This window comes from Mastigoproctus giganteus, chromosome 5 (assembly GCF_048544385.1).
Source record: "Mastigoproctus giganteus isolate SK-2022 chromosome 5, ASM4854438v1, whole genome shotgun sequence".
In the NCBI taxonomy this organism is placed as follows: Eukaryota; Metazoa; Arthropoda; class Arachnida; order Uropygi; family Thelyphonidae; genus Mastigoproctus; species Mastigoproctus giganteus.
Genome location: NC_143579.1, coordinates 183521287 through 183545427, shown reverse-complemented (window position 1 = coordinate 183545427; position 24141 = coordinate 183521287). Strand labels below are relative to the sequence as shown.

At 39.2% G+C, this 24141-nt stretch overlaps 1 protein-coding gene across 1 annotated transcript in view; it reads right to left on the bottom strand.

Moving 5' to 3' along the window:
* Positions 1-24141, bottom strand: part of LOC150085907 (cytochrome P450 3A56-like) — a 47838-nt gene that overhangs the window by 13180 nt on the left and 10517 nt on the right. Inside the window, exons 4-9 of the mRNA XM_090373575.1 lie at positions 21545-21641; positions 19028-19144; positions 16636-16724; positions 12971-13116; positions 9145-9260; positions 4101-4233 (exon numbers count right to left, since the gene is read on the bottom strand). Of these exons, the coding sequence (XP_090229701.1) occupies positions 4101-4233; positions 9145-9260; positions 12971-13116; positions 16636-16724; positions 19028-19144; positions 21545-21641 (698 nt within the window). The remainder of the gene's footprint in view (positions 1-4100; positions 4234-9144; positions 9261-12970; positions 13117-16635; positions 16725-19027; positions 19145-21544; positions 21642-24141) is intronic.

Sequence of the window (24141 nt, the reverse complement as noted above, 5' to 3'; positions counted from 1 at the left end):
ATTATTTATTACCTGAAAGAAACGGGAAGAAAAAAGACTAGCTAACGACTGTTAAATAAGAGAGACAGGCAGTGGAAAATAAATTCTACTCGAGATGGAGAATGAATAATAAAATTTATGATATGGTAAACAAAAAAAGAGACCCATAGAGTTGTCGTTTGGAGTGGAGAAGTGAGATTCTGAAACAGTGGTGAAGGGATTCATAGTTTTAATGAATTTTATTTGAATTTGCTCAAAAATAATGAAAGCTATTCTTGTTGTGAGGGCCAAATGACATCACAATAATCAAAAACAGGAAGTATAAGCTTATAGAGAAGAATTACAACTTTGTCATCCTTAAAAGTCGAAGAAGAACGCTCAATTAAACCGAGAAGTTTGAGATCAATGTGATAGGAGGGATGAAAATAAGATCGGAATAAGATACCTAAGTCCTTAAACGTGTCAGCATTTCTAATAAGAATATTTTCAATAGAAAAAGTCAGTGAAGACTAAGGATCGAACACGATTCGAGGGGAAGCGACATAATTTACATTTCATTGGGTTTATAAACATAATTTTGTTGAGCCACAGTAAGAGGGAATCAAGATACCACTGGAATAAATCACTGTCTGTCGAAGACTAGAGACTACTTAAGTTTAAGATATGGCACAAAATTAGAGGACTAAAACACCGTTCACAATGTTTTGGCATTGCAATGAATTAAGCAGATCCAATAAATCTCCAATTGCTGCTTTTACCACAGACTTACTAACTTCCACAAAGCTATTCACTAAAAGATCGACAACCACCGATCTTTTGGACACTCCAGGAAGCCGTCTTTTGAACACACCAGGAAGCCGTCAACAACAAATCCCAACTTGATATCAAGTCTGCCTTTGATAGAGTCACTGTCCCGGCTATTCTTAATATTCTCCAATTTTTTTCAACATCCATAGAAATATTCTTCTAATTGTAGCAGCCATCCTTCACGAGAGACACCCTCAGTCACCCATCAACAATTTCTCCATGAATACGCCACTACAAGAGGTGGCCCACAAGGTAAAATTCTCCCCACTCTGTTGTTTGCTGTTGCACTTGAGCCGTTCCTGATAAAGTGACATTAAGCACTTTATTCTGACGACCCAAGTTAATTTGGGTCATCAGAATAAAGTGCTCAGTTATTAGTTGAATTACAAATCTCCTTAAACTCAATTGGTCTCGAAATTAACTACAGTTTAATCAGCTCAAATGACATCATATCGCATAAAGGCCTTGGATTCGTCTGGGATGAGATCCTTACATTACTCCAGCATTTTAAAGAAACAAAATTCAAAATATTAGCAGCACTATGGAACATCAAACAGGAACTTTCCAGTACAAACAATATCAAATTATCATATACTCAACGGTGCAATACCTCAGTTTTCATGTGTGCATCTGTAATCAGGTCATCTTCCCCGTCTAATCATGTATCGAAATTCCTCAACATTAAATACTGGCTCCTCCGATTAGCTAAATAAAATTACTCATAACCCATCAACTATCTCGAAGTCGGTAATGCTTTCTAAACTAAAAGTTTTCCCTTGGAAACAACTTGTTGCCGCTAGAAACATTACTACCTTGTCCATTCTTATAACGAAGGAGAATGATACCTCCAATATCTCCATAATTCTAACAGATCCTCCCCTTAAGGAGAAAGAAGCACATAATGGACCCATAACATCCAATAGCGCTCTAAGCTTAATAACTTGGACTACCCCCAACTCTTCTTCCTACCCAATACAATTGTTTTTCGCCCTCGTGTGTAGTACAGTTGGTAGCAGGGGCGTATTCAGGTGTGGGCAGAGAGGGCAGATCTCCCCCCCTTAACCAAATATTTGAAATTAAAGAAAAATAACGCAGGAGGCCTTCTAAAAAAAACTCAAAACCCTGGTCGTCATGTCCACCCCCTTACGATGATACCTGGATACACCACTAGAACCGCTATCATCCCCACATCGAGCGAAAAAGAACTGAGTTCGAATCCCGTCAATGATGTGAGGAATTTTTATGGGCCTTTTTCACAACGTGGCTGAGTTAGTGAGTCTCAGGTGGGGTAGCATGGTTTCCCTCCGGGAAAATACACCGATGAGCCAAAAAATGATGATCAGCGATTCGTTATGAAAATCGAAGCAACTGCAGGTGAACTACGGCGCGTGTGCGGGTCGGGATACGGTATAAAAGACACCTGATACTGAGTTCCGTTAATCAGTGTTACTCTTATTCTTCAGATAGGAAAGGCAGCGGACTTAAGCAAGTTAGACAAAGGCCAAATTGTAATCGCCAGACCACTGGGTCAGAGCATATCCGAAACGGCACGGCTGGTGGGATGCTTACGGTCAGCCGTGGTTAGTACCTACCGCAAGTGGTCCAAGGAAGGAAGGAAAACACACAAACCGCCGGCGAGGTGTTGGACGACCACAGCTCATCAATGCTCGAGGTGAGTGAAGGCTCTCCCGGATGGTATGTGGCAACAGAAGGGCGACTCTGGTGCAACTCGCCAGTAATTGGAATGCTGGTGATAGGAGTAATGTGTGTTACTCTTGTTTACATGAGTAACGTTTACATAAGTAATGTGTTACTCTCTTAACATGCAGTACATCGAACTCTGCTGAACATGGGGATGCGTAGCCGCAGGCTGCTCTGAGTGCCCATGCTAACCATCACCGGCGGCAGCGCCTACAATGGGCACCCAAGCATCGAAAGTGGACCTTGAGTGATTGGAAGAAGATCGTCTGGTCCGATGAATCACGTTTCCTGTTGCATAATGTGGACGGCTGGGTATGTGTGCGTCGTTTACCTGGGGAAGTGATAGCACCTGGATGCACTGTGGGACGAAAACAAATCGGTGGCGGCGGTGTCATGCTTTGGGCGATGTTCTGCTGGGATACCCCGGGTCCAGTCATCCATGACGAGGTCGCCGTAGCCTAGTGGTCAGGAGCGCTGGTGCATAAGTACACGTGCCTTGAGTGACCGGGGTTCAAGCCCGTGACTGCTGAATACGGTGCTGTTTCTTGTATTCTGTCTATCTCGTAAACTCCTCTGATCATTTGGTCGTCCCGGAGTATAAACAGAAAATTTATTTATTTATTTATGTGCTGGGTCTTCTGACGTCTACTACCAACCAAATCATCATTAGATAGGTGGCAACGGTCTTTCCCTCTGGCGGTGCCGTCTTTCAGCAGGATAATGCGCCATGCCACACCGCCCGGATTGTTCGAGACTGGTTCGCGGAACATGGGAAAGACTTCCAGGTATTGCACTGGCCTCCAAATTCCCCAGACATCAATCTCAATGAGCATATGTGGTTTGTGTTGGAACAGCAACTCCGATCTGTGGCGTCTCAACCACGGATCTTACAGGAGTTAAAGGATCTGCTGGTTACACGCTGGTACCAGATACCACAAGACACATTTGGAAATCTTGAAGCGTCCATGTCTCGCCGGATACGAGATGTTTTGGCTGCACGTGCAGGACCAACATCATATTAAATATGTGGTCATAATGTTTTGGCTCATCGGTGTAGATTCTTTCGTTCAGCAAACTGAAAATCGACAACACAACAGACGAAATTTACAGTCAGTATACACCGAGAAATATGGCCTTAGTCCCTGATGCTCCTAAAACCTTACTACAACAACAATTTCCTCTGTGGAACATACTCCGCATAGATGACAGCAAGAGGTACAACTTTAAGAAATACAGAGCGCTCTCTCTCTCTCTCTCTCTCTCTCTCTCTCTCTCTCTCTCTCTCTCTCTCTCTCTCTCTCTCTCTCTCTCTCTTCAGTCCACAGAAGTGGAAATAATCATTTCCTGATTACCTATATTATTTAAACGAATTATTTAAAGCTACAGCGAAATATTTTCCAACTATTTAATAAAATCAAAAGATTTAAATCGTATAGAAACTCAAAGATAGTTCTGTTTATTTTCATGTCTATTTAAAAAAAAAAAAATTTAAATGTAAAGATCAATAAGGTTTTACCACAAGAATTTTTATTGCAAGTCATATTTCAATTAAAATATATTAATAAAATAAATCATTCTCTGAAGAATTTATAACGATTCGCACATTCTCTTACTTTTATATTGTGGATTATAATGGGGCGCATGCTTGTTCTGTTTCCCGAGTTCAGACTCCGCATACTCGTCTTCGTCTTCTGCTGGCATTTCTTTGGCTGCTTCCATCATCAAATGAAGAAAGTCGTTCTTTGGCTAAGAACAAAAGAAACATATTTAAATTAAATACTACACTTTCATACGATGGACTCTGAATTCGTGTTAAATGCTACTAAATTAATGACTGCAATCAGTTTAAAGTGCATTAAGTTTAATTTTTATACGATTTAAAAGGAAAGTATCATTTTAAATTAAGTCTGCAAATTTTAACTGTCAATTGCTGGTTATGCTCGACCAAAAAATTTTCGGAAAGGAGATTCAAGCATTTTTCAATAATACAGTACTTAATATAGAAGAAACATTGTATTACTTAAAAGATTTTTTGTAGCTAGGTAATATACACTGCTCGACAAAATTAACAGAACGCGTAGAAAACGCGGTGTAACTCATGCAGCTTATATAGCGAAAATATAGTCACATGATATCAGTATGGCGTATGATCCCCTCCAAACAGGCACGACAGCGACTAAGCAGACCTCACAGCGGTGAACCATGCTCAATATAAGGGTGTCTATAAGATTGTGTGGTAACAAATCCCATTCTTCTACCAGCGCAGGACTTAGCTCACCAAGTGACTGAGGAGTTAGCTGTCGGCGTGCAATGCGACGCCCAAGTATTTAAGTGTGTCGATTTAAATCGATTGGATTTAAGTCTGTGATCGTGCTGGTCACGGTAGTCGTTAGATATCATCAGTTTCAAGATATTCCTCCACCGCTTAAACTTTATGTACAGTGGCATTGCCGTGCATGAAAATAAAATCTGGGTCAACCGTACGCCTAAAAAGTTGCACATAGGGTTTGAGGAGCTGTTCTCGGCACCGCTGTGCCGTTACGGTAATCCTATCAAAAAATATGAAAAGGGGTGCAGCCGTTTATCATTATTCTGCCCCTCACGAGAACACCGCCTCCACAGTGTGTTCCTTTCTTTGGTGTTGGACTGATTATACCATGTTCCTTCGTTGTCTCCAGATGAAATAACGTCTAGAATCTGTTTGGAGGCTAAAACAGGACTCATCAGAGAACAGAACTGTACCCTATTTTTCAGGGCTCCAAGTCACATGTTCATGGCACCAGTTTCGACAAGCTCTGCGGTGGTTTGGGATACAAACCACTGGCCTCCTTGCGTAGACTCCACTTGAATTGAGTCTTCTTCAAAATGTTTTCACCTGTGGCTGCAGCAACCTCAAGAAACAGACGATGACAGGACATCGTAGGGTTCAGTCTTGCTGTTAGAACCAGATAGCGATCTGTTCCGATTGACATAGCCCTCAGGTGACTTTGGCAGCTCTTTTTGTAATGGTTCTCCTAAAACTGTTTCCATAGTGCTGAAACGACACTGTATGACACATTAAGCCACTTCTGCCTGCGACTGCCCGGCTTCAAGTCGTCCAACGGCTCGCCATCTAAAAGAATCATCTAAATGACAATGACTTGCCATCCTTAGTACTGAAGATGTCGCTATCCAACTCAGTAAGCCAAAAGAACGAGAATTAAGTGATGTGGCTTCAACCCGTGTTTTTATAGGCATGAATAATTTGCGTAATATGCTGCTCTGTCAGGTGGTAGATCCATTCAATTGGACACTCGGAATTTGCATGCCAGGATGCCTATTATATCAAATATTCGCTTCGGCAACAGTGTTCACAATAAAATATTCATGAAAAACATTTTGTTCTGTTAATTTTGTCGAGAGGTGTATTTAAAAATTACATAATTAAGGGGCGTTGAAACCTCAACTCTCGACTGTCTACTGGTGACATCATATCGCTGCTGGTATTTCGGTAAAATAGCAGACTGCAGATTCAAAACTCTTCTTTGAAAAGCAATTTATTTGACTTTGCACTAGTTAAGATGTTGGGAGATTCAAGAGTATTTATTCCTTGTTAGAATAAGTGAATTACGTGGAAGAAACAGCATGCTAGTGCATTGTATAGACTGAAGATCTGATGGTGATAGTTCGGTCAGCATAATCCACCTTAGGAGTCAATACTCAATTCTTTTGACGAGAATTTTATTTTTTTTATTTGAATTTTTATAACTTAATAGGGAAATAACATTTCGCAACCCGGATGACACAGAAACTTGAACAGTGATTTTCAGTCTCATTCTGAAATGGATATTTCGATACGCACAGTTCCTTGATATTTAAAACTGTTACTCACGCAACAGTTCTGTACTAAGTACTCGCTAACAGCTGTTAAATGTTGAAGAGTACTGGGGAGCCAATATTTATTGCAGTTATAAATAAAGAAAAAAATGCCTTACATAAAACCATCACGAATCAAACAACAAATACAGTACTATTAACACTGATCCCGAGAGTTATAAATGGTTCTTCTTCGGTGTCAGGAATAAATACTAGTATAATGTTCTCTTTTCTGTGATGATTTATTAACATTTTCCTTCTGGAAAAAGTACGTGATGTTATCGCGAAAACAAAGGGGGACCTAAAACAAGAGAATGCAATGATTGTTGTTGTTGGGTTTTAGGCGCATCAGCAACTTAGGCCATATTGCGCCGTATGTAATATATCTATAAATTGCATGTGTTCTTTGGTCGATTTGCTGTTTTCTGGACTGAAAACCCTAGTTTCCAGGAGTAAAGCCCATGCCTGAGACCGACTAACTCAGCAACGTTGTGAAAAAGGCCCGTATGTAATATATCTATAAATTGCATGTGTTCTTTGGTCGATTTGCTGTTTTCTGGACTGAAAACCCTAGTTTCCAGGAGTAAAGCCCATGCCTGAGACCGACTAACTCAGCAACGTTGTGAAAAAGGCCCATAAAATTCCTCGCGTCATTCGAACTCAGGTCTTTTCTACCCGGTGTGGGAGGACAGTGATTATATCAACTGTGCTACCCATGGGGCAATGCAATGGTGAAGGCAGTGTGCAGAAAACAGTGTAATAGCTTACCAATCATTACATTACCGGGTTCGTTTACCTGACTGAAAGCAAGTGATGCTCTATGAAAATGACTGATGAATCAATGGGTTTGAAAGTTAAATTACACATTCTATAATTATAATGCAACAACAACAACAACAACACATTCTACAATTATAATGCCTAAAAAGAATGCTTTATAGTTATTGCGCACAACTCAACTGTTATTAATAAATTTCTTTAATTATCGAGTTCTGGTGAATATGAAAGTCTGTTTATATTAACGAAAGGAAAAACTGTTTTGGTTTTACATTAATATGCTTATAAAAATGGACAACAAAATCTTGATGTGAGACGTTATCTTTAACGTGGAAAAGAAATATCGTCACCTTGTTTTTAAAGATGTATCCACTTTGTCGTCTGAGTGTTGAAACTATTTAACAGAAATTGTGCCAGTCCTGTCTGACTCAGTGAAACAGCGTAGCATAATGACAAGGCACCAAAAAATTGTTTTTCTAAGTGTAATATAATCTATGTTTTTGTAAACATTTATCCGTATTTTTCTGTTCAGTCATAAGGATAGTGAAACAACTGTATTCAGAAAGTTGCTGTGTGCCAAGCATGCTCACATTCAAACTGCATTTCACCTCAGTTGCATGAAATTATATTATCCATCATGCTTTGAATGCAATCGAGGAAGAAGCTAATAAAAGTGAGAATTTCGTCTTAGTAATAATAAACCTTTCAGTATAACCCAAAAGCAATGTTGGATTTTTATGCCCGAAGAAAATAAATTTTTGATCGACTTTCCTATACTCTAACCAAACATTTTTCTCAGATGTTTACTATTCACATAGTAGAAAATGCTAACTGTGAACCGTTAGTATTTTGAGTACTTCCTTCAAAAAATAAAATTACCTACCCCAACTGTTTCGAACTTCCTGTAAACCAATGTGGAAGTTTCCCTTTGCAGTTTTCACCAGAAAATATTCATAAGCCGTTCAGATTGCCACCTAGGAATGTTTGGCCGCCCATCGAAATTAGAGGCCACCGTTTTCACCTGGTCTGAGTGTCATGTTGGAGGTACATTCAACAGTTGGTCATTCCTAGTGAGTTTAAAATCCATTCTTATGAAACCAAAAACTGGCAACTGTGGACATCTGGTCTTTCACTTTTGGCTCACACAGAAGTACCAAACAGTTTGTGGAAGATCTCATGCTGTTTGAGCCATATGGTTGACCACAGCTTTTCTGGGATTATTTGGAGGGAACACTGACGATAATGCCAAATTCCCATCTGTGGACTTTCTCTGAAATTCTTTCCTATGTGTATCATGCTGTTTGTTATTTGGTTTTTAGGAGCATTAGCAAACTAAGGCCATATTGCTCCGGGAATATGCGGTGGTCATTCCCTTGACCTTTCCGCATCCTCCATATTTGGTGGTGACGGGCTCAAACCCCGGTCTAATCAAGAAGCGTGTGTATCACGCACGCGAAGTATTCCATTCCAAATTCAATTAAGAGTTCACAGCACCTGATTCTAATATTTTCGTAATTGAAGACAGGTTAACTCAATTAAACAAGAAATTCGAATTAGAATGTTTTTAACGAAATAATAAAATCGTAAACCAATGCACATTATAATTGGATAGCATTGTTCTCAAAATTCACATTTTCAGAATTTTGTGTAGATTCCCAAACATACTGCAAATTCAATAAATTTCTGTGCTTGTACTTCTCATATTCTAAATAGGCCTTACATTTGTTTTTTGTTCCTTCTGTTGCTATAATGTAAAAACGAATTGAAGAAGCCAATTTTCAATTAACGTTGAAAATATGCCATTTATCAAGAATTTTTTAAATATAATTCATAAACATTGATTTTTCTTTCTTTTACAGTACACGTACTTCATACTCTGCACTAGAACCATTTAATATCGAAGTGATGATGACCCGGCAGAGTGATTCACACAACGGATATATTCGTTTCGTTTAATCCGGGCTTCCGGTACAGTTCGCACATCCCTCCCTCTAACCAAATGTAACAAACGGACTAAAGACTTACCTCCTTTTCTAGTTTCCGTTCTTCAATCACTTGTACAACAACGTCATGGAAGAAATTTCGTACATTCTCTTCAAAAAATTTAATCCTCAGGAGTTTTGCCAGGCGAGGGAAAAAAACTGGGGAAAATAGAATATTTAGTGATTTCACTCAACCACACACTATCGTACAAATTATGCTAATTATCCTAAATATGTTTCATAAGAAACTCTTTTAGTACACACAACACAGTTGTATCATTTTCGGATGAGAATTTAAGCCAAATTATGAATACCATAGTTTAATAAAAGTAATCTCAGCTTAAGAAACTTTCGGGTGTGAGATTTATCATCCAGAACAGTAGTTGACAAATGAAAATCAACGGCAGACCTGTTAGTTTTTCAAGTACCGTATATTTCGGCGTATAAGTCGACCTGAAGAACTAAAAATAGCTTGAAATTTGTAAGGTAAACTTATATGCCGGCCATAAAATTCTAAACTTGAATAAAAGGCACTTGTGGATTGATACCAATATATTTAAAATTCATTAAATACATATTTTTAAACAAATATGCGTGTTTTCTCACTTTTTGATGCCTGAGACCTGTTTATCTTTTTCATCAAACAAAAACAGTTCAGGGAATTTGAGTTGTTTTCCGATTTACTTTTCTAGATCTGTAAAAGTATACTTTCAAGTTTTTCGATTTCCTGTAGTAAACGTCCTCCACATTAAAGCGTTGTTTACAGGGAAGCCAATTTGCAGTAGAGCCTAAACAGGTAACAAGGAATGGCTCGGTTACAAAGTATCCCATGTACTCATATAGTATCAATAAGAGAAATGTCACATCGTCACCTATGCCTGTAACTTTTGTTTTGTGACCTTCAACATAACTGGGTACTGTGCACACTTACCGCTTTCTTTCCATTTTACTGTGCAGTGGAATAAAATATTGCAATGCAAATTTTAAAAGAAAGAGCAGAAATAATTGACTCAGAAAGTGAACAGTGGTTCTTGATACTGATTTTATTGTAATAATCGACTACGCGAGATGCGGAAGTCGACTGTTAAAATGGTTGGAGGGGGTTTAGATTTATACGGTGGCTAAGCACGATTACGCACAAATTCAAGAAAAAAAAAAATCTCAAAATAAGATATACCCGTAATATTATATCACAGTATTTAAAGCTGTATATTTTACAACTAATAATGCATGAAGGAAATCAAATCACATGCACAGCCTACACAACGTATTTTGGTGCCTGAGGAAGTTACTCGAAGTACGTCCCAATTCTTTCCACTAACTATATCATGCGTTTACACTTTTCTTAACTCTTGTGCCCGATAGGTGCCTCAGTCGCGACACCCTCTGATCGCAAGCATACTACGTTATCAAAATTATTAGAACACTAGAGAAGAAATGAAAAAAAAAAAAAAAAAAGCAAGTTATATTATTCTCTATGGACATGTCCTCAAACGACTTCCTAGTTCGTCCAAGCAGTGATTATGTTCAGCTCAGATCAGTACTTTGAATGGTCAGTCATCATTGTCACATTATTCTTTTTAAACCCTGTTGTAGCACACTGAGCTTTGTGACCGTGGTGGAAGTATTGTCCTGATGGTCAACATAACTTTTTCAACATAAAATTGCATCAGCGTTACCAAGCCTGTACCATATCGTTTTTCCTGGAAAGGTACTACAGCTGCCAATGGTGATGTCAGTCTGATATCATGGGCTTGTTTTTTCCCATGTGCTTCACAAGTGAGACGGTAGCCCTATTCGTCCTCGCGAGTAGCACAATAGTTGCGATCGCCATTTTCCAAACTGTGGGGAAAAAGGAAAGATTCGAATCTTGTCAGCCCGGTGGTAATCGGGGCCAACTTAACCAATGTCGAGCGGGGTTGCATGAATTCCCACTCCCTTCTGCTCAGAAAATCGACAGTGGAATACGCGCAACTTACAGACACTAATGCAGGACACCACTCAGCCTTCGTTGTTTTCATGTAATTGAAAACAGATTCGTTGTTCTAGAGATAAGATCCTCTGAGCATGCCACCATTGCAATTTTCAGTACAAATAATTTTTTGTTATCTTTATCATAAATTTTGCAGTTTGGTGAAGAACAATACTGTTCAGCAGACAGTGCTAGGGTTATATGCTTTGCAAAAAAATACCAAATAATTTCAGATTAAAATTTATCATTTTCTTGTCTATGCCTGTGGTCAAATATGGTCAGTCATCATTGTCACATTATTCTTTTTAAACCCTGTTGTAGCACACTGAGCTTTGTGACCGTGGTGGAAGTATTGTCCTGATGGTCAACATAACTTTTTCAACATAAAATTGCATCAGCGTTACCAAGCCTGTACCATATCGTTTTTCCTGGAAAGGTACTACAGCTGCCAATGGTGATGTCAGTCTGATATCATGGGCTTGTTTTTTCCCATGTGCTTCACAAGTGAGACGGTAGCCCTATTCGTCCTCGCGAGTAGCACAATAGTTGCGATCGCCATTTTCCAAACTGTGGGGAAAAAGGAAAGATTCGAATCTTGTCAGCCCGGTGGTAATCGGGGCCAACTTAACCAATGTCGAGCGGGGTTGCATGAATTCCCACTCCCTTCTGCTCAGAAAATCGACAGTGGAATACGCGCAACTTACAGACACTAATGCAGGACACCACTCAGCCTTCGTTGTTTTCATGTAATTGAAAACAGATTCGTTGTTCTAGAGATAAGATCCTCTGAGCATGCCACCATTGCAATTTTCAGTACAAATAATTTTTTGTTATCTTTATCATAAATTTTGCAGTTTGGTGAAGAACAATACTGTTCAGCAGACAGTGCTAGGGTTATATGCTTTGCAAAAAAATACCAAATAATTTCAGATTAAAATTTATCATTTTCTTGTCTATGCCTGTGGTCAAATATGGTCAGTCATCATTGTCACATTATTCTTTTTAAACCCTGTTGTAGCACACTGAGCTTTGTGACCGTGGTGGAAGTATTGTCCTGATGGTCAACATAACTTTTTCAACATAAAATTGCATCAGCGTTACCAAGCCTGTACCATATCGTTTTTCCTGGAAAGGTACTACAGCTGCCAATGGTGATGTCAGTCTGATATCATGGGCTTGTTTTTTCCCATGTGCTTCACAAGTGAGACGGTAGCCCTATTCGTCCTCGCGAGTAGCACAATAGTTGCGATCGCCATTTTCCAAACTGTGGGGAAAAAGGAAAGATTCGAATCTTGTCAGCCCGGTGGTAATCGGGGCCAACTTAACCAATGTCGAGCGGGGTTGCATGAATTCCCACTCCCTTCTGCTCAGAAAATCGACAGTGGAATACGCGCAACTTACAGACACTAATGCAGGACACCACTCAGCCTTCGTTGTTTTCATGTAATTGAAAACAGATTCGTTGTTCTAGAGATAAGATCCTCTGAGCATGCCACCATTGCAATTTTCAGTACAAATAATTTTTTGTTATCTTTATCATAAATTTTGCAGTTTGGTGAAGAACAATACTGTTCAGCAGACAGTGCTAGGGTTATATGCTTTGCAAAAAAATACCAAATAATTTCAGATTAAAATTTATCATTTTCTTGTCTATGCCTGTGGTCAAATAGGAAGAAATTATATCACAAATGCCAATTTAGGCCCTTCAGCGCTTGTCACTGAAGGACTTAAATTGGCAGCTACGCTGTATGAGGTAATCCTAATTACCTCATACAGCGTAGATTTTATTTATGCAACAAATCTTAACGTTGTACAGCTCACTATCGCTCATTAATTTTAAGAAGAGGAATTCGCAAAGAGAAATAGTTATTTAAAAAAAAAAAAAAAAAACACTTACAAGGAAGAAGAGTTTTCCAGGAATTGTCCCTGCTGAGAAGTTTCCTCGCGTTTGCTACCATGGGATTGTTGGGATCATTGTGGGAATCGATCTTCACACCGAAGGCACTGCTACTTATAACATCCATAGTGAAAGCCCCAAATAACCTGAAATATTCAAAATCATCAAATAGTTCGTTAAGTGGGAGTTCAAGAAAAATGACTTTTTCTTGTCCTCCCTCTTTTTCTTTCTCTCTCATATTAGGAAAGAAACACGAATGCAAAAATGGAATATTTTCTTAATAATTACAGAGCACCAAATAGAGAATGATAAACTACCTTTTTCTTTATAGCAGAGACTATTTGCAAGTGCCCACAATGAACTTAATACACATAGCGAAAAGATGTAATTGCCTAATATGAGTACTGCCAGCAGGAGTGAGAGGTCTGAACAGATAAATCAGCACCCCGCACTCCCAAATAAAATTATCACATATCTGATTAATTACTAATTTTCAAATTACTGCGCGATATGAGTAATTACTAATTTTTCTATTTTAATTTGCCTGATACAAGGGAACAATCACCTTATTCCTGCTAGCAAAATTCCTGTATATCATGACAAGACACCATGAGCTACTCTTGCAGCCTGTCTGCAATGCTCAGAAAACTTCATATCTGACTGCACAGTTACCCCCAGGTCCTTTTCATTCTCCACTACCATCAGTGTAGTACGTTACTCTGGGGTTACTGCTACCCATATGCAGTACTTTGCATTTGTCAATGTTAAACTTCAGTTGCCACCTTTCAGCCCATCTGCTCAACTTTTCTAGATCCTTTGAGTAGTGTACTATCATTACTGTCATTAACAACCCTACTTTCCATCGTATCGTCTGCAAACTTAGACATTAACCTGATATACCTTCATCAATACCATTGGTAAATACAGAAAGCAACAATGCACCCAACACTGAAGGACTCCACTAATAATGTTAGTCCACAAAGAGCAGTGTCCATTGATTACCACTCTGTCTTCTCCCACTCAACCATCCTTTAATCCATTGTAGCATCTTGCCCTTAATGCCATACTGCTCCAATTTGTACAGTAGTCTTCCATGTGCAGCAGTATTAAAAGCTTTCCTAAAATCCAAGTACTGTATATGATACTGTATGAATTCTATATCTCAGTAACAGAAATTAAAATAAGTTTAATGTCTATTGAAAGAAAAATTATAATTCCTCAGAGCGGTTTTTTTTTTTTTTTTTTTTTTTTTTTGAAAGCGCCTAGGCCTCTTTCACCAAGTTTAATGTCTATTACTGAGGGCTTTTTTCTATATATATTTTATATTACAATAAACAAATTATTTAAAAAAAATATGATATACGCTTAAGAACAGCCTAACCAAATACAAAACTGAGTATTGTTTTTAACTACTACCGATTTGATTTTAACGCTGTCATGATTAGGCAGAAAAATATCATTCCTGGCGATTGGTTATCTTTCCTATCCTACAATCTGTGTCAAGCAACTTTAATAATAAGTATCAACTGATATACTATAATCATGTGATGTGGTCCACTGTATCTACAACAGCTTGCTGGGAATGCTCAATTTCTTTGGAGTAGGAAGAGTTAGGTTTTGAACATTTGACACATTTTATAGATTAAAATTGGAAATGCAATCGGTTCCAATACGAAAAGCTGCTCCAAAGTCGACCTAGATCGGCAGTTTTAAACAGATTTATTTATCTTGTGAATAAATAAAGATCCCATCTCAGATTACTTTGTTACCGTCAAATGGCTGTAGCCATAAAGATGGCTGACCTCACCATCTCCATTCTCTCTCCCCTCGCAATTAACCAGTCCATTGTGGATTATGAATTTAATTGTTTCCGCACCGGTCTCACATCTCTAAAATCGGCTGAAGATCAGGTTTAGGCATGATAAACTATTATATATATATATATCCATCCAATATTTTAAATTAAATAAAATAAAACATAAGCCAGTAGTATGGCAAAAACTGTAGAGCGAAAATTAACATAAAAATAACTCAAATAAACAAACCAAAAGAAAGAATAGATATAAATAGTAGCCCAGAAACCCTTGTATAATTTCGAACTTTAAATCCAATTAACAAAATCTATACAATTTCTTTTTCTATATAAGCTGATTCAGCTTACAGTATGTCAGTGGTGTGGCTCTGCTCTAGAGTGCTGTCTGTTCTATAATTTATTTTTCGCTGCATAAGGACCACCGCCGTGCAAATCCTCTGCATTGGTGGATCGATCGGAGGAGGAAGGGTGAATTGGTACTTCGATCTTTTCACCATGGCGACGATTTGTATAGCGATTGAAATGCAGCGACTCCATGACCATTATTGGCCTCGTGGTCCTCTGTCGATATGGGGCATGATGGTCAGTCTATTTTATTTTAATTTATTTTGATTTTGTTATCGTTTGGTAGTTCCTTTAACCCTCTTTTGGTGATATTACACGTCTTTCGGAACTGGTACCTCTCGGGGGGGGGGGGGGTGTACCGCTAAATTAATATGTAATTGGCATTATCCTAAATTTTATATAGATTTTGTTAATTGGATTTAAAGTTCGAAATTACACAAGGGTTTCTGGGCTACTATTTATATCTATTCTTTCTTTTCGTTTGTTTATTTGGGTATTTTTATGTTAATTTTCGCTCTACAGTTTTTGCCATAATACTGGCTTATGTTTTATTTTATTTATTTTAAAATATTGGATGTATTTCAGCTTCATATGGAGGAATTGCATGTCGCTGCCTCTAATGAATGCTTAATTATTTATTTACTTTATTATAATTTAACTTATGTTAATATTTAATATAATTCAATGATAGTATATATATATATATTAAAAAATGACTGTAGAGCCGTGTATCCATGATCAGTCTAGATACGTGGCAAAACAAGGGGAATTTTTCCATAGCGAGAGACAGAGAGAGAGCTTAACCCCTGCCCGAGATCAATAAACCACAGCCTCGGGTATAAAGGCCATTTAAAAAATTTCCTTCAGAAGTCGAAAGGATTTGAATCCAAAGATTCAACTTTTTCAGTAAAATAAAACAACTGAGGATTTCTACACCTAAGTATTCGTGTTCACTTTCAAAGACAAGCAGTTGAAGTGGTGGATTGCACGTCAGGAAAAGAATAGAGGACTTGCGTTCGAAACTGTTTCTGTACTTAATTTACTACTGCACACAATGGTTGGACTTTCTAGAGTGAAAAGTTTTAGTACTATTTATGAGGTTATCCATGTCATTCAAACACAATTTTTTGGTGAAAGACAGAGTATCCAAAGCAGGGGCGGATCGACCATTAGGTTAGGCAACTGCTCATTATGGCCAGTCATATTTAAAATTTTCCATACGAATAAAAATGATTTGATTCAAAAACAGGTAAGACATATTGATATATATATAAAATAATACTACACACACAAACGTTCTATTATTAAGCAATTTTAAAGCAAGGTTAATTGCTACCAGATCAAAAACACGACTGTATGAAGATTATTCCATTCTCCTTGTTGAAAAGAATAATGCGCTACATAAATCATTAGATAAATTCTTTAAAAGCAGGCGTTACACAGAGAAATTTATCGAGCTCCTTCAGAAGGTTATAATGCAAAGAAGGAAACAGTGATTCATAATTACTTTTTGCAATCCACTGATGTTTCTTTCTTGGCCGCTTCCATGAAGTTTTGCGTGATGGTTTCGGCACAGTCGTTAATGATCTTGGTCATCTGGAAAGGAAAAAATTCAACTTGTCTCGTTAAGGTGCAACCGATATCTTCGTTGATGAAAGACGCAACCATACGAGTAATTTAAATCCCTTTATGCAATTAAAACTATAGAATTTGTACAAAATAAGAAGTTGTAATATGGGAAAATATAGGCCAGGATTGCGGGACACAACTGAAAGAAAAATTAAACATTAATTTATAGAAATAAGGGCTGAAGGTAAGCGTTGTGAGGAATGGAAGTTACGTAGTTATTAGAATTTTATTCATTACCATGAGGTGAGAAATAAAATTATAACAACTGAATAATAGCGTGAAATTAAGTGGCAGACTATACACAGCCCATTATAACAGTTAACATGTATTACTAATATAATATGAGAACTATCCAAATATTTAAAATCGCCCAAAATTTCAAGCGGGTTTTACCTTTAGTAGAGCACATTCGAAAAGTTCCCAGATGATGTGCAATGCGTTGGCAAAATCATAAAACGAGAAACCGTAGAAAATATATGTAAAAATAAATAATAATAACAATAAATTGTGCGTAATCTTACCCATATGACTACCAGCATCTCTTCAAGACTAGTGGAAAAGATGGCCAATTTGCATGTTTTTATTTAATTGCTATTTATATTTGAATTACTTTAAATTAACATTTAAATTTGTCCCTTATCTTTCACTGATTTTCACACATAAGATATTAGCTAGAATTTGATAATAAAGTAGGGAAAAGGCATCTCACAGGGTTACTTTTATGGAAATAAGGAGGGCTATAAGAGTGAACACTACCATCTTTTTCTAACCTAATGTGGTACAAAACGCATCTTATTAGGTTTGGTTTCTTTTCTTTTGAATGAAGCTAAGATGTTTGTACAATTCGGACTGGATTTTCAGAATGATGACAAGTCATTCGTAAGCTGAGGTGACTAGATGAAACCCTACACAGGTTTTATCTGGTCGAAAAATTCCAAACCGAGGATATTTTTCGAATGGAATAGCCAAGGAAATTTCTGGACATGAATCCGATTAAGCATCTCTATAATGCTTTGGGGGGGAATGAACTAGATCACCTCCTCTCAAAATCCTTCATGTGCTAATGTCTGCCCTAGTAGAGGAATGAGAGTTGTTTGAGTGTCGTGGGGGAGGGGTGGAATTATCATACTACCTACTATATTATGCAAGACTGGCTCTTCAGTTATGGAAAGACTGATTCTCTATTTACATTATTATGATTCATGAAAATAGAGGCATACTTCGAATTCAATATAATTGAGCCATATAATAATAGTCTTTGAAAATCTGTCAGGTAAGCATTTTTCGTCATATCTCAGATTTCATGCTTACAATTTACCTGTCGGACACCATCATTGTACATATTTGATATTCGATTTTACATTTCTTTGCATCAGACATGATCGACCACCTCCTCCTTTGTTTGTTTACAGCTACTTCTTTCCGCGAATAGACTATAAATGATTCATGAAGAGCTTCTCATTCATACACGTTGATTCTTGTTTCAAACTCGGAATCGCCGTTTCAATCCAGTACGAAAGAGATTGTGACTCATGTATCAAGATTCACTCCACAGACATCGACGTCGCAATTTGTAGGGTGGTCTAGAGCTATCAACAGCGCCGGGGAAAGCAGCCTCATTGGGCAGGCCCTGCCTTTTCACGTGGCTGGCAGAATCGGAGTCCGGACCCCGGATTTGAATCGCCTGCTTCCTTTCCCTCTTGGCGTAGCATGCATCGCCACACGAACAGAAGTGTATGTGGCATTTAAGATTACCAGCCCACAATTTTTCCTTATATTCATTTATTAATTTTTAATTATCATTACTTGACGAATTTGTTGAAGGCTTATTGAGCTGAACATTATAACAATTATAAGTGATTACTATTTTTCACTCTTTCCTACCTCTCTCCTCGTTTACAAAAGACTAATTTTATGGGTTTTCCAAGAATGGAGTTGTTCCGTAACAGTATACTGGTTTCTCCACTTTCCACTCGTTTGGAAAGTCGTCTGGGTTAGAATCCTCTCCGAGAGTGGAGAAATTCTTAAGTCTCTTCAATTGGACTTGTAAGTAGTTAATCTCAGATGAAGAGGGTAGTGATTCCCTGTGATTTATTCAGGATTTTTAGCCCTCCACCAACCATTTTGTTTGGTATTAACACAAATAATGTGTATTAAAACAGGAAATTTAAAAAATCTTATTTGATTTGCAAAATCTATTAATTTGGAATTTGTGCTCATTAAGGGAAGAAATAGCTCACGGTAGCACACACATTCAAAGAGTCCATTACCTTTCTCATCCTTCCAGAGCTGAATGATGGACTTACGATGGTTCTTACCCTCTTCCATTGTTCCCCGTGCAACGTAGTAAGCATGTTGTCTAATAATGGATCGTCAGTAACCACCGTCTAAAATGAATAACATTTTTTTTGTTAGAACAAAACTTAATTCTACTTAACTAAAAGTCATATATCAAAATCACATTTAGCAATGCTAAATACGTATACTCAATAAGAACCACCTAGTTAGAATTGCGGTTTAAGGGGTGCTATTTCAATGGACGTTGAAATAGCACCCCGTGTCTGAATCATATTGGGCTTACGCAGTCTACCTATTAGGGAGTTAATATATACCTGATGTAAGTTTAATTTCCAATCGGAAGTTTCCTGCCGATCTACTGCTAAAAGGTTTCCAAATGGGCTACCTGCTGTCTGATGCTTGATGGTGTTTAATGGTTGCTGTTCACATTGAGTTAACATTAGGATCAGAGTCCCCAAAGGATCTGTTCTGGTTCGTTGTTTTTGATCTGAATTTCTTAAACGATATTGATGAAGGGAACCATGTAGTTCCGAAATCGGTCACAACAGTTCCTCAAGTTTTTAATGGATAACAGTTTCATTGGTTGATGTTATCAGATTAAAAACGATATTAGTTACTTTAGGCTGACTACGTGAGCAAATGTAGCTGTTTCTAAAGGGCCTATGTGCCCGAGCGATAGGGTCTTTAGAAACGTCTAAATAGCCTTTTGTCCTGTAGTGCTGTCATCGTCACTGGAGGACAAAAACAGTGTTCACAGACGGTCGACTGAAAGGCATAATGCAGAGAAGCGTTCTTTTAAGTAGCTACACTCATGAGTTAAAATATTATGAACATCTACCTGATAACGTGTTAGGCCACCTTACGCCGTGACAACTGCTTGCATCTGGCTCGACAATATCATGGAACATGTCCTCAGGTATCCTGAACCAATTGGACAGAAGGGCGTCGTGAGTTCGGCAACGGAGCGAGGTGCTGCGTTCCACCGCATCCCACAAATGTTCAATGGGATGGATGTAGAAAGAAATTAGCAGCCAAGGGAGCACACGAAATGCTTGGACATGATTCTGAAACCATTTCTGTACAATGCGGGCCATGTGACACCGGGCATTGCCTTGTTGAAAGAATCCAGTGCCATCTGGATACACAGTCACCAAGTAGTGCAAACCTTAGTCTAAAACAATGCCGAAGTATGATCTGGCTGCGAGGGTGTGTTCAATGGGAATAAGGGGTAGCGCAGTGATGTCCACGAAAACATCCCCCAAACCACAGTAACACTGCCGCGGCATGTTTTCGTCCAACATTGCAGTCTGGTTGCAGCTGTTCACCTGCTTGCCGTCGAATACGCACCCGTCCATCGGCATGATGCAACGGGAACCTTGATTCATCAAACCAGGAGACTTCCAGTCGTTCAATGTTCAGGATCGATGCTCTCGTGCCAGCTACAGGCGGAGGTAGGTTAACTCGATGAAGTTTCGGTTAACTTGGGCACATGTGAACACGTTGCCTACTCTGCAGGCCTATCTCCAAGAGCGTTCGCTGGATGATGTGCTCGGAAACGTTTCTCTGTATGCATAGTTAATTCAAGGATCGTGAGCCATCTGTTGTACGGAACAACACATGCCAACCACTCTTCACCTCGACTGTCAACGATAGTGATCTCCCAGTCCAAGTACGTTGAGTGGTTGTGCGTCCTTCTTCGGACCTTTCTGCCACACCTTCACTACGGCAACCCTCAAATAGCCGAGAATGCTTGCAGTTGCCTCCCCGATGTCCTTCCCTTTCCCCATTGCACGGGATTCGTAACGATGAACTGACAGGCACTACCGTGACGCCACTATATACGTTGCGCCGGTCGATGACGTCACTTCTGAGTGTTATGGGATGCGTCTACTCATGGAGACAGGGATGGCCATAATGTTTTACCCCATGAGTGTATTTCAATATTCGCAATAACCTGCGTTGAAATAGCCCCCATTTGTGAATTATATTGCAGTATTAATATCCATCGTAAAAATATTAACAACGCATGCATTGCAAGAAAAAGATAAGCCAGTCTTCAGGAAATAGCTGAGATTCATTGATACTGGGTGATTTATTTTAACTCTCTCTCTCTCTCTCTCTCTCTCTCTCTCTCTCTCTCTCTCATTATGATGAACTTAAAATGTGATTAAAACATTAACTCTAAAAGTAAATATATTGATTCATTTATGCGCAGAAATGCAATATTTGATTAATTTATACTATGACTTTTAAATACCAATTTTAAATTGTGCGTATTCCATGGTTTATGAGACCCTGTTTTCTGGATCGTAGGCAGCTGGTTTGATTTACTCGAAGTTCTCACTTTCTGAAACGTTAACTTTTTCGTATACATAAACATTTTAATGTAGACAGCGAATGCCTATCGAATTTATAAATAACATTACTTTTCTTATTACGAAACAGAACAGCAAATACGGGACCACATAAAATGTATATCTCCGACTTACCCTTCTACTGGAGAATACGTGAAAATCCTTCACTAAGATCTGCTTAAGCAGTTCTGGCTCAGCAACAAAAAGACTAGGTGTAGAACCATCGTAAACCCTGCAAAAGGAAGTAACTGAAACTTTATTTAGAATGTGGTAGATAATGAAAAAATTGTATAGAATTTATTCACCCTTTCTACAAATTGGAGCATTAAAAAAAAACTGTACTGACAGTAGGAATGAATCCTTAGTGTTTAATAGGGCCAGCTATGGTTTTGGGATAACGTACGCAGACTCTGGTGAGCACATTGAGAGATCTGCGTTACTATACATAGTGTTAGGGGAAAGGCGCTTCCTGTGGTTTCCCACATCAGGGCCACATGAACTGTATGGAGACAAACAGTATCACTGTGAAAGCCAGAAAAAGTGTTGTGTTGTATGTGAAGTATTGTGTTGGGTTCTGTTGTGTGTTCTGGCTTTTGGCCCCTGGTGGAACCCCACGTTGCTGCACACGCCGCTAGGAGGTAGCCAGGCTGCCCATAATTTTCTGTCTGGTCTCCGCCAGTGTCGCCTGAGCTTCGTGTACAGTGACCAAGTAAAATAAATAAATAAAAAAACATAAAAATAATAATAAATAAAAAGGGACAGAAGTATAGGGGGTGTAGAAGAAGGCATACCCTACGATGGGAGGAGATCCACCAGGAGAGGAGGGGAGAAAGGGGAAAAATAGTACGCCAAGGGAGCCCGACGAGATCACCAGGATTTATGGCGGCGGATAGCTCTGCTGTAATGTCCAGTCCAGTGAGGTTTTAGTTGATTTGTCTGAGGATCATGTCCGATGGTTGTCCATTTTGGGAATTTGTCAAATCCGGTAGTTGTCCATGCTGGGCAGTTGTCGCAGGGGCAAGAGGTCCTTGTTGCTGTGGGAGGGAGAGGTAGGTTTTTCGCCTTGCAAAAGGGTCTCGTGCAAAGCGAGAGAAGGCCAAATATTCATCCTTACTTTCTAGCAGATGGTGCTCCTGTCCTTCGGGTAAGTAAGTTAACTTAGTGACGAGTATGCTGCAGAGATCCTCATACAGCTGGCAGTCAAACATGAGGTGCTGCCAGCTCTCAAGTCTACTGCAGGGGCAGGATGGGTACTCTTCAAGGCCAAGCAGTGAAAGCTTGGCTTTTATGGAGCCATGTCCTGTGAACAAGAATGTGGCATAGAGCCCTGGCAAAAACCGCTAGGGAGTCTGGAGAAGACTCGGCTGATACCAGGACGAATTTCCTGGTCATCTCTTGGTTGGGGGAATTTGACCATCTGGTCTGCGATGTCTGTTGCAGGAGAGTCATGAGCCACTTCTCCGCGTTCCTGTTGTTTGTGGGATCTGTGGTAAAACCAAGATGAGTGTGTGAAGTATCCTTGGCAAGGTGAAACAACAGCCCACAGCGCACGATCTCGAAGTCCAGGGGAGGATGCCAGCGAGGACCTGGAGCGTGTGGGTGCTCACCGTGCAGCAGCCCTGGGTGATAGTGAGTAAGATAGTTTTTGCATGGAGTCGATGATTCTCTTGTTTACCGCCGTGGAAGCCTTATTGTACCAGACCCCGGATGCATAGGTGATAGCAGGTATAAAGACGGCTTTGTAAAATAGATGTAAAGTTTGTTCTCCAAGGCCCCAGTCCTTTCGAGAGACTATGACAACCAGTGCTGTGTATCTTCTGATTTTAGAGTGTAAGCACTTCAGGTGTTCTTGAAAGGAGGGATTTTGGTCCAGTACTACTCCCAGGTATTTTAGTTGTTTGAAAATTTTATGGTGGTGTTATCTATCTTTATTTGGGGCGGTCTTCATATATTTAGTTTTCCCTTCAGGAGAATTGAGTTTATCTTTGCCGGTGATATGGTCAGATAATGTTGCCGTGCCCGTTCCTGCAGGACGCCAAAGGAGTGGTTTTCCAGGGTCTCAAGTTGCGCCCTTGAATCTGCAGCTCTAGTGAGAATAACGTCATCGGCGAAGGCTTGTGAATGAACCTCGCCAAGGTCAATAGCCAAGAACTTATTCATTATCAGGTTCCAGAACAGGGGGCCCAGGACCGAACCCTGAAGGCAGCCTCTGTGTACGTTCGTTGTCACCTTCCGGTAGGGTGCGTTGATAACTATGTGTCTGTCTATCAGATAACTTTTGATTGTGTTAAATAGGTTGCCGGGGAAATAGATCATACACTGCCACAAAAAGTAAATAAATTTCCCTTTATTCTTAATAAAGGCAGAGGTCAGCCAAGTGGTGGTCGGCCCTACAGTTCGCAATATACTGTGCATTTTTCACAGCAACGTATGGACTGGAGTCCACAACCACCTTGTGGCCGAGCAATCTAACCATTGCACCACTGCAGTCCCATTATTGAGATGTATCGGCTACAGTAAATGTTAGAATGAGGTTGTAGTTTGTTTGTTTTTTTTTTATTGCAGTTATAACCGTTAACGCCGCCTCTGCCACGGCCGTATAGAGTATAAACAAAAATTTTATTAAATTAATTAATTTGTTTATTGTAGGCTGACATAGAAAAGAAACGCCTAACTGCCTTGCATTTTTTGGCCCTTACTAATGCAAATAAAATTGGCACTTACGTTGGGTG